At 55.7% G+C, this 14,423-nt stretch overlaps 1 protein-coding gene across 1 annotated transcript in view; it reads left to right on the forward strand.

Moving 5' to 3' along the window:
• Gcn1 (GCN1 activator of EIF2AK4) overlaps positions 1-11,341 on the forward strand; it is a 60,093-nt gene extending 48,752 nt beyond the window's left edge. Inside the window, exons 45-58 of the mRNA XM_028765374.1 lie at positions 1,258-1,422; positions 2,021-2,182; positions 2,435-2,527; positions 2,829-2,972; positions 3,083-3,352; positions 3,610-3,723; positions 4,073-4,303; positions 5,054-5,247; positions 5,335-5,449; positions 8,219-8,315; positions 8,568-8,716; positions 8,907-9,014; positions 10,150-10,368; positions 10,743-11,341. Coding sequence (XP_028621207.1) covers positions 1,258-1,422; positions 2,021-2,182; positions 2,435-2,527; positions 2,829-2,972; positions 3,083-3,352; positions 3,610-3,723; positions 4,073-4,303; positions 5,054-5,247; positions 5,335-5,449; positions 8,219-8,315; positions 8,568-8,716; positions 8,907-9,014; positions 10,150-10,368; positions 10,743-10,868 — 2,187 coding nt within the window. The 3' untranslated portion in view covers positions 10,869-11,341. The remainder of the gene's footprint in view (positions 1-1,257; positions 1,423-2,020; positions 2,183-2,434; positions 2,528-2,828; positions 2,973-3,082; positions 3,353-3,609; positions 3,724-4,072; positions 4,304-5,053; positions 5,248-5,334; positions 5,450-8,218; positions 8,316-8,567; positions 8,717-8,906; positions 9,015-10,149; positions 10,369-10,742) is intronic.
• The last annotated feature ends 3,082 nt before the right edge of the window (positions 11,342-14,423 follow it).

The raw sequence follows: 14,423 nt of genomic DNA on the forward strand, positions 1-14,423 counted from the left end.
ATCAATCTGATAGTCACAGGCATGTGCCAGATGTGCAGCTCACACTCACGCCTACAGTAGGACCCATGGCCCAGCCAGAGCTCACAAGTGCTTCTCAGAAGTGTGTGAAGATGGACAGTTAGTGAGCACTGACCAGCTGGGGAGGCAGGAAAGCAAACACAGCTGTTTCAGATGGGACCCGAGGTAGATGACAGGCCCCCGGGGAGCAGGATGTGGCTTGGGGAAGCCAGGGCCAGGCCAGGGTAGCTGGAGAGATCCACGGGGAGCAGCCGCACTGCGAGAGATGAGCTGGCCTGCAGGGTGGAGAGACACAGGGTCAGTGGTGGGGAGGACGAGCCCAGGCTGGACTGATAATTCACCTCGGCCTGTCCCCTTTGGCCCACTTCTGGTCCCTGGCCTTGGAAAAGATACTGTGTATTTAGCTTTAAAGAAGAGGTGGTTTGATGCCTCGGAGACAAAACTAATCTTTTTCCTTAAGTCATTTGTTACAAATTAGTTCCTTTGAGCAGAAGCACTGGGAGCCGGGAGGGCTGGCCTTCCCTGTGCTCTGATGAGCTTCATGTTCGTGTGTGAGGCTGACACTTGCCTTGTGCTGTGGGCGCTTGTGAGGCTGACCTAGTCTTTTTTGTTTATGTAAGTATTTATGGCTTATTTTTGGGACGAGGATTGTGTAGGCTGACCTCTAACTCATGGTCCTCCTCCGTCAGCATCTCCAGTGCTGATTACAGCATGGGCCAGCATGCCCGGTCTCCACCACACTGCCTGAAAGATGGGGCTGTGGTTTGTTTGTTTGTTTGTTTTGTTTTTAAATCATGTGTAAGTGATAATGTCTGTGTGTTGTGAGTATGTGCACATGCGTGTAGGTGTCCACAGAAGCCAGGTACGGTGTTGGGTCCCCTGGAGCTGGCACCAAACAAGGGTCTTTTGGAAGAGCAGTGAATCAGGGCTCTCAGCCCTGAGCTGCATCCAGCCTGTTTTGTTGTGTTCTCTTTTGTTTGATTTAGACAGAATCTCTGTCTCAGGCTGGCTTTGAACTCATGGCACTCAGCCCCCTGCCCTAGCCTCCCTCACACTGGAATTAGAGGCTTGTGCACAGTTGCAGCAGAAGCCTTATTTTCTCTGTGATTTCAGTGTCACTTGGGAAGGTAGCGGCTCAGGTGAGGCCTGTGAGCTTCAGAGCCTCGTTCTGGAACTGCTGTCTGGGCTCCCTGGGTTTGTAGACACGGGGTGTGCAGCTGACGCCCGCTCTGCTGACAGATTGCAGCCAGGACGTTGGGAGATCTTGTCCGGAAGCTGGGGGAGAAGATCCTCCCTGAGATCATCCCCATCCTCGAGGAAGGACTGAGGTCTCAGAAGAGCGACGAGCGGCAGGGTGTGTGCATCGGCCTCAGTGAGATTATGAAGTCCACCAGCCGGGACGCCGTGAGTACCCGTACAGGGCCATGCAGCCCATGCAGCCCCGGGGGACTGAAGGCTCGCGCTGGGGAGGGCACAGCTTCACTCTGGAGGGTGCAGTCGCCAGCAGTATGTTACCCAGCGCGTGCAGAACATCTCCTCAGCTAACACCTCAAGCAAGAGGCCTTAGAAAACTGGAGGCAACTCTCCCCATTGAGTCCCTTTGTGTGTTATATCCTGTGTGCCGCCTCAGTGGCAGAGGGTGGCAGAGGCGGGAGGGGGTGTTGCCCAGGGCACAGAGCCCTCACCTGGCCTAGTGGAGACTGAAGATGTTTTTACCTGAGGAAGCATTCGGTTTAGAGCTCAGACCAGGGAACTTGTCTTTCCAAGAAAACGGAGCGAAAGGGTCTGGAAACTGGAGGGCAGGTCTTGGGGAGCCTGGGACTTAGTGATTAGGTGAGTGTTTACTTACTAAGTCCAGGTGAGGGGCTCCTGGGTGCTCAGGTGTACTCTGCCTTTTGCACACCATCCATCTAGCGCAGGAAGCCTGCTCAGCTGCAGCCCCTGGCCGCGTCCCCGGGCTCGGCTTCGCACACATGGGTCCAGCTCTGCTTCCGTGTTCTAGGTGCTCTTTTTCTCTGAGTCCCTCGTGCCCACGGCGCGGAAGGCCTTGTGTGACCCCCTGGAGGAGGTCCGGGAGGCCGCGGCCAAGACGTTTGAGCAGCTGCATTCCACCATCGGCCACCAGGCCCTGGAGGACATTCTCCCGTTCCTCCTGAAGCAGCTGGTGAGTGGGTCTCCCACACACCTCCCAGTGTGGCCTTTACTGTTTGTGACAGTGAAGCACGGGGGAAAGGGGGTGCAAGGCAGCAGGAATTTGGGCTCTTCAGGGGAGTGGGTGCCACAAGATCTGATGTGGCGTTGTGCCTGTCCTTGAACAGTAAGTAAATGTGGGAAACGAGGAGACGAGTGGGGGAAGCAGCCACAGCGGGGATGCAGTGGGAGCCAGCTCCTCAGTCCTCCCCATGCTCCTCCGCAGGATGACGAGGAAGTGTCGGAGTTTGCCCTGGATGGTCTGAAGCAGGTTATGGCTGTTAAGAGCCGTGTGGTGCTGCCCTATCTGGTGCCCAAGGTACATCTCCACACACGACACACGCCCCATCCCAGGGCCTCCTGTGCACGTACAATGTTGGGTTTGGCAGGGCACATGCAGGGGGCTCAAGTGCTCCCTTGTCTTTCAGAGCAGGCCCTGGGTCAGGCCCTGGGTCAGAGCCAGGAAGTGGGCTCCCTTGTGTCAGAGCTGGGAAGTGGGGCTTCCTTGGGTCAGCAGTGAGATGGGCTCCCTCAGACAGAGTGGGGGAGTAAGCTCCCTTGGTCCTTTCTCCTAGAACCTGGGCCTGGCACATCAGGTTGACACTGTCTTTCTTCCCCAGCTGACAACACCCCCTGTCAATACCCGGGTGCTGGCTTTCCTCTCGTCTGTGGCCGGTGACGCTCTGACCCGTCACCTCGGTGTGATCCTCCCAGCAGTCATGTTGGCACTGAAGGAGAAGCTTGGGACTCCAGACGAGAAGCTGGTACGGGCGACACGGTTGCTCCTCTCGCTTTTCCGTGGCTGTTAGAGCCGCCCTTGCTCACCTGGAGATGGACTCCACGATCAGAGCACATGTGTCCCTGTGGTTTTCAGGAGATGGCCAACTGTCAGGCTGTGATCCTCTCAGTAGAGGACGACACTGGGCACCGGATCATCATTGAGGATCTGCTGGAAGCCACACGCAGCCCTGAGGTGGGCATGAGGCAGGCTGCAGCCATCATCCTGAACATGTACTGCTCCCGCTCCAAGGCGGACTACAGCAGCCACCTTCGGAGCCTGGTCTCTGGCTTGATCCGCCTCTTCAACGACTCCAGCCCCGTGGTTCTGGAGGAGAGCTGGGATGCTCTCAACGCCATCACTAAGGTGAGGGCTGCTGACCAGAGCTGTCTTGTGGTTGGCCGTTCTGGTCACCTAGGTTCAGGCATCTGGTGGTGGGACTGCTGGTTTGTGCCACTTTGGGCACCTAAAATTGCAGATATTTGTAAGCATGGCTGAAAATGACGCTTCTGCTGCCGTTACTCAGTTCTGGTGACTTGTGGCTAGCCTTTCTCACCCTTTTTGCCCCGTGTCTTGAGAGGAAGGACTGGGCCTCATTGGTGCTTTTCCCCCAACTCTCACAGAAGCTGGATGCTGGGAACCAGTTGGCCCTGATCGAAGAACTGCATAAGGAAATCCGGTTCATAGGCAACGAGTGCAAAGGGGAACACGTGCCCGGCTTCTGTCTGCCAAAGAAGGTGAGCCAGGGCCTGCTCCCTATGCTGGAGTGCCTCACAGTGTGCTGCTCTGTGGCGGCCCTCTGCGGACCCGGTTCACCATGCCCTTGATTTAAGCTCTGAAGCAGTCTCAGCCGGGGCCAGTGAGTGGGCCAGAGGTGGCGGCTGTGCAAGTCCCTTGTCACCCGCCTGTTGGGTCCCTTGCCCTCCAGTCAGGTCACACCGTCTTGGCAGTGGCTCTGGCCCAGCCACAGTATGAACTCTGTGGAGTTGGAGAGGAGATGGCTGCTGGGAGTGCCTTGCTCTGGGTGGGAAATTTGTAGGCCTGGAGTGTTTGAGACTAGACTCTCAGCTCTGGTTCTCTTGTCAGGGTGTAACCTCCATCCTTCCAGTGCTGCGGGAAGGAGTCCTCACTGGCAGTCCTGAGCAGAAGGAAGAAGCCGCCAAGGGCTTGGGCTTGGTGATCCGCCTGACGTCAGCTGATGCCCTGAGGCCCTCCGTGGTCAGCATCACTGGTCCTCTGATCCGCATCCTTGGGGACCGGTTCAACTGGACCGTGAAGGCGGCTCTGCTGGAGACACTCAGCCTCTTGCTGGGCAAGGCGAGTGAGTTAGGAAGTTTAGGATTCCATTTAAATCCTGGAGAACAAATCTTTCTGCAGGAAACCAACCTGCGATGTGCAGTGGAGGCGGAGGGACCGCAGACACCGAGCTGGCTCAGTGCCAAGTCCTGCTGTAGCTCTGTGACCAGCCCTTAGAGCCTGCTACCTCACCCATGCGACTCCTAACTCTGGTGATCTGCCATGGGTGATTCAGAGCTGCTTGTGCTTGCGGATCAGCCGCAGCCCGGTGTGGCCAGGGCAGCCCGGTGTGGCCGGGGCAGCCTGGTGTGGCCAGGCCGGGAGAGGGCTCCCTCTTACGGTGCCTGCCACCTCAGCCACTGCCTGCCTCCTCTATCACACTGTGACAGAAGATGCGGAAACTAGTGCTTCTCAGCCTGCGGATTGAGACTCCGTAGCGGGGAGAGGATCCCAGGGATTACATATGAGATATCTGCATTACTGTTCGTAGCAGTAGCAAAGCTCGAGTTATGAGTAGGAACAAAGACTTGTACAGTTGGGGTCAGCACTGCGTGAGAGACTGCCGGGGGTCACAGCCTCTGCTTTAGTGGATTCAGCTAAACAGGGTTTCCTGTGTGTGCTTAGGTCTTCTCCGGTTTGAGCTGTCCGATCCCGGCTCTGAGCTTGGCTAGCTCATGGTGGGTTTGATTCTTAGGTTCAGTCAAGGTCAGTATACCACGACCTTGATGTCTGCCGCAGTCCTGACTTCTGGGTACGGGGATTCTCCCACAGGTTGGGATTGCCCTGAAGCCCTTCCTGCCCCAGCTTCAGACCACCTTCACGAAAGCCCTGCAGGACTCCAATCGGGGCGTCCGCCTAAAGGCCGCCGACGCGCTCGGGAAGCTCATATCCATCCACATCAAGGTGGACCCCCTGTTCACAGAGCTGCTCGGCGGGGTCCGTGTGGTGGAGGACCCGGGTATAAGGTGCGGTGCTGGGTCCCCAGGCCAGGCCTGAGCGGGTGGAAGGCAGGAGTCGGGAGCCTGGGGCTGAGCAGTGCATTTCTTCCATAGGGACACCATGTTGCAGGCCCTGAGGTTTGTGATTCAGGGTGCAGGCGCCAAAGTAGACGCTGCCATCCGGAAAAGCCTTGTCTCGCTCCTGCTAAGCATGCTGGGCCATGACGAGGTATGGCGCAGGTCAGGCTGCACTGCAGAGTCCACTGCCTTTCGTCTTCACTTGTTTTCTCCACGTTGTGTGGGTGACTGGGTGGAGGCAACCCTGCCCTTAGGATGCTCTGGCTGTGGGGGAGTCAGGAAGTGTTGTTAATGCTGATTTCTAGGGTTCAGGCTTTGTTGTCTTGACTGTGCTGGGGTCAAACAAAGCATGGTCTTACAGGCACTGCGCATGTGTCCCCACTGAGTCCCAGCCCCATGAATGAATGAAGCAGCTGGGTCACCAGGCCTTCCCCAGTCACTTTCCCTGTCTGTCCCCTGATGGAACAGACAGCTTCCAGAGCCGTGCAGAACCCTTTTCTTCTGTAGCAGCTGCTGTGGAGGGCGAGGTTGCCCATGGCTGTGCTTTTACCAAGTTGCAGAGGCCCTGGGACTCCTGGTTGTACCCGGTCCCGTTAGTCCTACCAAATTGAGAAGCATTTGCTCAGCTCCCATTGCTGTCCTGACTCTGTGACAGGACTCTGAGCGTGGGAAGGCTCTGGGAAGACTTGTGTTTCTCTCCCACAGACAGCCCTCCGGTGTGGCAGCCATATGTGTGGGGGGTGAGGAGTGCAGGTGTGTTCACCTGGGGAGATCCTTGTGGAGGGATTCATTAAGGTCCTCCTTGGGGGGGGGGTAGGGGGGTTGAGACAGGGTTTCTCTGTGTAGCCCTGGCTTTCCTAGAACTCGCTTTGTAGACCAGGTTTGAACTCACAGAGATCCTCCTGCCTCTGCCTCCACAGTGCTGGGAATAAAGGTGTGAACCACCGACCGGCTCAGTAAATTCTTAATCACCCCTCTACCTTACTTCTTCTGAGGCAGGGTCTCTCACTGAGCCTAGAGCTCCCCTCTTAGGCTTGTCTTACGGGCCAGCGAGTCCTTGGGGATACCTGGCTTTTCTGTGGGTATCAGGCATCTGAGCTTAGATCTTCAAGCTTGCCGAGTAAACTTGCTGAGCAAACTTCATTTCTTTGATACAAGGTTTTCTGGGAAGGCCAGGCTGTCTCCAGCTGTGACCGTCTTGCCTCAGTCTCTCTGATGCCAGCGCTGCAGGTCTGCGCTAAGCCTGGCATATGAGGCATCGCTCTGTGCACGCCCATGGTGGGCATGCCATGCCCAGGCTCTGTGGGCCTGCCTCGGGTCCTTGGTGGCCTGCTCTCTGACTACATTCACGTGAGTGTGCCTAGTTGTCGTGGCCACAGCCTCTCTCTCTCGAGCTGTCACAGGACCTTGCAGAGCACAGCGAGGGTTCGTGTTGAGGCAAACTTGCATTTTCCACAGCAGAACTTAAAGTAAGGAGAGAGAGTGTCCGAGCTAGTTCCCACGTGCTTGGTGCTTGGAGACCCACACTGTGGACGGCGTGTTCTCTGGGCTTATTCTTTTTTTTTTTTTTTTTTTCAAGACAAGGTTTCTCTGTGTAGCCCTGGCTGTCCTGGAACTCACTCTGTAGACCAGGCTGGCCTCGAACTCAGAAATCCACCTGCCTCTGCCTCCCAAGTGCTGGGATTAAAGGCGTGCGCCACCACCGCCCGGCTTCTCGGGGCTTATTCTTACTGAAAATGGCAGTCAGGAGTCAGCCTGACTTTAGCTTCCTGGTCATCTAGTCTGTCCCTGTTGTCAGGGTTTCTGTGGCTGTGATGAAGATCACGACAAAGTAGGCTGGGGAGGAAAGGGTTCATTTGACTTCCACATCCCAGTCTGTCATGGAAGGAGGTCAGGGCAGGAGCTCACACAGGGCAGGAACCTGGAGGCAGGAGCTGGCGCTGAGCCCGTGGAGGGTACTGCTTCCTGGCTTGCTCCCCATGGCTTGCTCAGCCTGCTTCCTTATAGAAAACAGCTGCCCCCGAGCCAGCCCAGGGATGGCTCCACCCACAGTGGGTGGGACCCACCTCTGTTGATCACTAATTAAGAAAATACCCTACAACTGGATTTTACGAAGACATTCTTCTCATTGATGTTCTGTCCTCTCAGATGATTCAGTTTGTGTCAAGTTGACGAAAACTAGCTAGCCCGTTTGGTTTGAAGGGATGAGGTCAAAGTTGGACTCACTAACAGAACAGCACTTACTTAGGATCATGGAGTAAGCGGGCTGTGGGGCGAGCAAGGAGCCTTTTGTGTGTCCTGCTTGGTTTTGACAGAGACCACTCATCGTGGTGCTGTGGGTGCGGCTCAGTGGAAGGGCGCTTGCCTACCGTGTGTAAGGTTATGGCTGCTGTCGCTGGCACTGCCTCTCCCTCCATAAGAAGTGTGTGTACGAGGCCACTCCTGCACACAGGGGCCTCAGCTGCACTGCCAGCGTCAGGCACGGACGGAGCAGAGAGAGCAGGGCACTAGACATGGGGCTTGTAGGCGGGGAGAGTTGGGCGCCATTGCTGTGTCTGTCCCGTGTGTGCCGAGCTCTTCCCAGCCGTGTCCTTGTGTCCGGTGCCCTGTGGATGGCAACGGAGATGCTCAACAGGAGGCATCCAGTCTGGAGCGGAAGGTGCCGTGTAGTGTGGTACTAGAGGTCCTGCTGCTGCCGTGATGGTGGCAGCCATCCGCACACACGCTGGAGTTGTCTGTACTTGAATGTCATTTCTAACTCCCCAGCACGGCGCAGTTGTAGTGAATGGGAGGTCCTGGTCAGGTTCTGGGAATGCGAGCGCCTAGCTGTTCCTGAGGTAGTCTTCCCTGCCCTGCCCTCATTCCTGGGTTGCTGGTGGTGTTGGCCACACTCCTGTCACTTCTCTGTCTGCCCTGTCAGGACAACACTCGGATCTCTTCAGCTGGCTGCCTTGGGGAGCTGTGTGCCTTTCTGACTGAAGAGGAGCTCAACACTGTCCTTCAGCAGTGCTTGCTGGGTAGGCTGCTCCAAGGCCTCCTCCCGGAAGGCTCTTGGAGTCCCTGGACTGCCCTTGCCTTTACGCCCCCAGCTGCTGCAATAGACAGGAGCAGTGCTTAGAACATAGCTGCCTTTCCCATTGCCCTGTCTGCACCCTGGGCTCGGCGGGGACATGCCCCCGCTATGAGGATGGGTGTGCGGGACACGCCCCTGCTGTGAGGATGGAGTGTGCTGTGAGTGTGAGTTCACCCGGTTGTGTCCTTCTGCTCAGCCGACGTATCTGGCGTTGATTGGATGGTTCGGCACGGCCGGAGCTTGGCGCTGTCTGTGGCTGTGCTCGTGGCCCCCAGCAGGCTCTGCGCAGGCAAATACAGCAGTGAGGTTCAGGACATGATCCTCAGCAACGCCGTGGCCGACAGGGTAAGGCTCAGCCCTGCCCTCCCCTGAGCCTGGGTCCTCGGTCCTGGGGCCTGCATCTGAGTGAGAGCTGCTGCCGGGGCAATCGGGGGTGGGGTGGGGGTGGGTGGGCGGAGAGGGGCTGTGCTTCCTGCTTCTGCTGCTCGCGGCAGTGGCATGGCTCCGTGCTGTGCAGCTATGCTGTTCTCCACAGATCCCCATCGCCGTGAGTGGGATTCGGGGCATGGGCTTCCTCATGAAGTATCACATTGAGACAGGAGGTGGACAGCTGCCACCCAGACTCTCCAGCCTGCTCATCAAGGTGAGTTCGGGGACGGGCTGCTGAGGACGAGGCCCAGGCCCAGAGCTCATGGGCTTAAAGCGTCCTTGGTTTTGTAGCAGTAAGTGGGAATTGTTCTCTCCTCCTGTGTGTCCTGAGGGTCCAGTCAGATTGTTGGGCCTGGCAGTGGTTGCTGTTAGCAGCACTACCTCCCAGGCCAGAGCCCAGTGCAGCCCTGGCTGGCCCGGTCTGCAGACTCCAGGAGGCCTCCTGTGTGTGGGATTGAAGGGGCACGCTGCCGTGCCTGGGGACTGGGTGAACTCTAGTAATCTCACCTGCCTTGCTCCCTTTGCTGGCAAAGCACCAGTGTGACTATTGTGGAGGTAACCCCAGCACTTGGGAGTCAGAGGCAGGAGAACTGTGAATTTATGGCTATCCTGGGCTACAAAGTGAGTTAAGAGAAAGGAATGGGTGAGTGACCCAGGTAATAAGTCAGACATGACAGCAGGGTCTCCCTCCTGACAGGCCCCTTCTCGAACATTAGTGTGTGCAGGGGTCAGGACCAAGTTCAAAACTCTGCCTCTGTGACCAGCTCCTAGACAATTTGAGTGCTGCTGTGCTTGGACCTCACTGAGGCTCCAGAAAGGAGCTGCCCTCCCTGAAGATGCCTGTCCTGCTCACAGAGTTTAGACAGGGTCTGGTGAGGCAGAAGCTGTGACCGGTCAGCCTGCATTCACTTGTTCACGAAGCACATGTTTACTGAGGGCTGCTGGGCTTGACCCTTAAGGAGTGCAGACGGACAAGGCAGGCAAGCTCCCCCGAGTTTGCATTAAGGAAGGCTGAGGGACCAGGAGGAACCGTTCGTGAGGGATCCAGGGATGAGCACATCACAGGCAGTGTGGCCAACAACAGCCAAGGCCTGAGCACAAAGGACCTCGGCCTGTGTGAGGCTGTGGAAACCTCCTGTGGGCCAGGAGTTGTGACCCAAGGGACTAGCAACACCATATGAGACTCAGAAGGAAGACATCTTGTCACCTGTCAAGGGAGGGGCCTTGTCACACTGTTACTTTGAAGGAGGAAGCAGGGCCCAGTGTCTGTGCTGGACGGGAGTGTCCACTCTGAAATCTGGGCTTTGCTGATCATGGACTGAATGTTTCCCTCTGCACTCCTCTCCCAGTGTCTGCAGAACCCATCCAGTGACATCAGGCTGGTGGCCGAGAAGATGATCTGGTGGGCAAACAAGGACCCCCGGCCACCCCTGGAGCCCCAGGCCATCAAGCCCATCCTCAAGGCTCTTCTCGACAACACCAAGGACAAGAACACTGTCGTGAGGGCCTACAGCGACCAGGCCATCGTGAACCTGCTCAAGATGCGGCAGGGCGAGGAGCTGCTCCAGGTGGGAGCTGGCTCAGGGTAGCAGCAGCACACACTGCGGATGTCTGTCCTGCTGTCTTTGTACAGCGGTCCTGATGCCCTGTTCTCTCTCCCAGTCCATGTTAGCTGTCGGGGCGGCAGAGACTCTGTGCCTGGAGCACAGAGCCTTTGTTCTCCAGACTTGTTTCAGCAGCACATGCAGTCCCTGGTGGGCCCCAGGCGCAGGACAGGAGCCCGGGGGTGCTGCCCTGTGTGAGCTCTGCACTGTGCCCTCAGCCTCTCAGCCTCCCTCGGCAGCCTGTGTTCCCTGGCTTAGGAAAGGCATGAGGAGAGGTTTTCTGGGTTGTCTCTGATCCGTCCGAAGCTGAGCTCTGACTGCCTCCTCTTCTTCCACAGTCACTCTCCAAGATCCTGGATGTGGCCAGCTTGGAGGTGCTGAATGAATGCAGCCGGAGGTCGCTGAAGAAGCTGGCCTGCCAGGCGGACTCCGTGGAGCAGGTGGATGACACCATCCTGACGTGACAGGCCAGGTCCGCTGCGGCCGCTGCCCCTTGTCTGTGTGCACACTGTTTTCATTTTTGAAAATACGTTTATTCCAATGGGGAGTTCAGGCGATGGTGTTCCCAGAAAGTATTTTAGTACATCAGCCAGCCAGAGCCAAAGCCTTAAAGCCAACCTCCACACAACTGAAGAGCGCCTCCTCCGTCTCTCGCCCTCACCTCTGGAGAAGAGAAAGAGAAGCTCGCACACCAACCTCAGCTAGGGGAGCCCGAGCTCGGCCAGGACGGATTGGCTCAGATCCCCCCTCTGTGCTTGGGCGCCCTGTGTCTGCCGGGCTCCGAGTGGGGCACAGCTGCAGAGCTCTGCCTGATGCTGAGGTTTGCTTCTTGTGCGGCCTGATTGGACCTGACTTATCTGGAGAGGGGATGCGAGTCCTCCGCAGGGTCCAGGCCATTCGAAGGAGGTTTAATAAAGGCTTTGATTTCATCTTGAAAGAATCGGGGTTTTGTCATTTTTTGAGACAAGGTCTCTGACTATGTAGTCAGGCTGACTTTGAACTCAGAGATTCGCCTGCCTTTGCCACTCAGTGCTGGGACTGAGGGTGTACAACTACCGTGCCCCAGAGTTTTAAAATTTTAGAACATCTATCAGACGTGAAGCTTCCTGCATCAAGAATAAGGGTCGTCTGTGCTGTTGGTGAGGTACAAGCCTGCTGTTTTCCTGCCCCACCCCACCCCGCCCCGCCCTGCCACCAGAGCTTTGTTCACTGACTTCCCTGTCCTGGCTCAGTGCACAGTCAGACCTGAGATATCCCTCAGTGAAGAAACCAGGGGCTGAATGATGTTCTTCCCAGCTCTGCCCTTGTGGGAAGGTGACCTTCTGGTGGTCAGGCTGTAGAGACATCTGTCCCCTCTGGAGCAATGTTGCTCTGGCCCAGGGATGTGCAGAAGGGAACCAGAGCTCTAGCTCGGCATCCGCCCGCCTTGTGAATGACTTCCTCCTAATTCCTAGAAGGCTCATGACACACCCCCTAGTGATGCAAATTCCTCTGGTCCAGGTGAAATAAACCATCAAATTTACCAGTTGCTGAGCTTAGTGGCCTACACCTTTAATCTTAGTACTCAAGAAGGCAGCAGGTGGTTTACATAATGGGACCCTGTCTCAAAATGGGGGGAAAAATTTACTGACTAGAGCTGTAAAAGAAAAAAGGGGGGAGGGGGTCAGTTGTAGCCAGATGTGACAAAGGTCTGTAATCCTAGCACTTAGGAGGCAGGAGAGCTGGGGTTGGGGAGAGGTGGTCCTTGGTTACATAGTTAAAGCTAGCCTCGCTACATCAGACCCTGTCTCAGGAAAAACAAAGACCTGTCTCACTAACAGTGTAGAAATAGAAAGTGGGCTTTTGACTGAGGGATGTTTAAGGCAAGGCGACCTCTAAGACGTCTGATGGAGTCCTTATTCCTCAGCTTCATATGTCACGACTTCTTATTTCACAGCAGACTGGGTGTCATCTGGCTGGGGGTAACCGTAGAATCCTAGGGCTGGAGGGGACCTTGGGAGGTCACCCGAAGTCAGTCCCCATAGCAGAGCAGCCAATGCTTTCAGTTTTTGGTGGCCATGGCAACTGGGATGCAGATGGCTACCAGTGTCCTCTGAGCTGCCTAGGGCATTTGTCTGCAAGTGTGCGCGTACCTCCCCCGGCAGCGTGGTAAGATGCACAGCCTGGAAGCCTCTTGCAGGCAGCAGGTTGTCCTCTGTTTCCTCCACCAGCTTGGGTTACATCCACCCCAGATTCTCAGTCCCAGCCTAGCGAGCAGAGGGCGGAGGACACCCAGGAAGCAAAAGCTGAAGGGGGGAAAAAAACCAGTTTCCAGTTCCAGAACCCGGAGGAGGAGCAGACAAGCGATCTGAATAGACACCAGTCAAGGCTCTTGGAACACACTGAATTGTATTCTGGTCTGCGGGGCGGGTGCGAGCCCTCAGAAGTTCCATGGCTAAGTCCCAGTCACACAACACAGTGGGGTGGGCCGAAGGACCCGTCCAGAGGCACAGCAGCCCTGGAAGAAGTGGAGCTTGGATCCACAGGAGTAAAAATATGTTTGTCCCGGTGGCTGGCAGCTGCTTGGCCTCTGACGGAGCTTTAGAGCTAGTTCCTCTTTCTGCGAATGAGGAATTTGGAAAAACTCAGAAATGGACTCTTCTATGCAAGCCTTTAGGTATTAGCGATCGTTGTCCCATTCATTTAACTGAAGCATCCTATAAACAAGGGTGTCTCGTTACTGTTTGTTTTAAAATGTGTGTGTGTGTGTGTGTGTGTGTGTGTGTGTATACTCCATGCATTCCTGGTGCCCCTGGAACTGGCGTTGTGGATGACTGTGAGCTGCTATGTGGGTGCGGAGAAGCAGGGATCTCTGGAAGAGCAGCCAGAGCTCTGGGCCATCTCTCCAGCCCCTTGTCACTGTTTGCCAGAGGAGGGAATCGAGGCTCAGCAGCCACACGCTTGACATTATGAGGCTAAGAAATGGCAGTGCTGCCCTCTCACCTCAAGGTGGGCCAGGCTTCAGAGCAGTGTTCTCAACCCTTTCCTGTTCCGGAGCTCACAGGAGGATCCTGGGTAAACGTATGAGCCAGTTCCAGATGACTGGCCCAGAGCTCCACCCACCCCAGGTCTTGCCTAGATCCACAGCTGCAAGCTAGCAATTCCTCACCTCACGTGCTGCTGGACACTCGCTGTCTAGGAGAGTCTTTAGAGAGTCAGGGTCCCCAAATCAATGGCAAAAGCTAACTGTCTAAACTGAGGGTTCCAACTTGGAGCCTCTAGAACCGGTATCTAGCTGTGACCGGGGACTGTATGATGAGGGAGGCCGAGACACTCCTAAGAACCAGCTTTGCGAGGAAGTCCTTTCTACTGGGCTCACAAGCAGGGCCAGGAAGCACAGGCTCCGCAGAAATTCAGACTTGGGTTTTGGAGATGTTTTCCTGATGGATTTTGAAACAAGGTGGCCATTTGGAGACGTGCGAGTGTGTGGCTGCTGCTGTTTGAGGCAGGGTCTGTGTCCTGACCTCACTCTGTAGACCAGGCTGGTCTTGAACTCAGATATCTGCTTGCCTTTACCTCCTGAGTGGGAATCAAGAACTGCACCGCCACGCCTGGTCAGGGATGTTCTAAGTATAGTTCTATCTGATTGTATTAAATTATATCCAGTCTTTCTAAAACAGAGCAAGAAGTTGTAATATAGAAGTTTATATCCCCACACTCAGGAGGCTGGGGCAGGAGAAATATTGTGTATTCAAGGTCAGACTGAACTACAGAGTAAGGCTATGTCTGTCTGTCTGTCTATCTATCTATCTATCTACCTACCTACCTACCTACCTATCTATTATCTATCCATCTATTGTTTTTTTGTTTTTTTTGAGACAGGGTTTCTCTGTGTAGCCCTGGCTGTCCTAGAACTCACTCTGTAGTCCAGGCTGGGCTTGAACTTACAGAGATCCACCTGTCTCTGATATTTAAAACAAAACAAAGCCAAAAAGAGAGAGAGAGAGAGAGAGAGAGAGAGAGAGAGAGAGAGAGAGAGA

The sequence above is a fragment of the Grammomys surdaster genome, unplaced genomic scaffold, assembly GCF_004785775.1.
Source record: "Grammomys surdaster isolate TR1022 unplaced genomic scaffold, NIH_TR_1.0 164, whole genome shotgun sequence".
In the NCBI taxonomy this organism is placed as follows: domain Eukaryota; kingdom Metazoa; phylum Chordata; class Mammalia; order Rodentia; family Muridae; genus Grammomys; species Grammomys surdaster.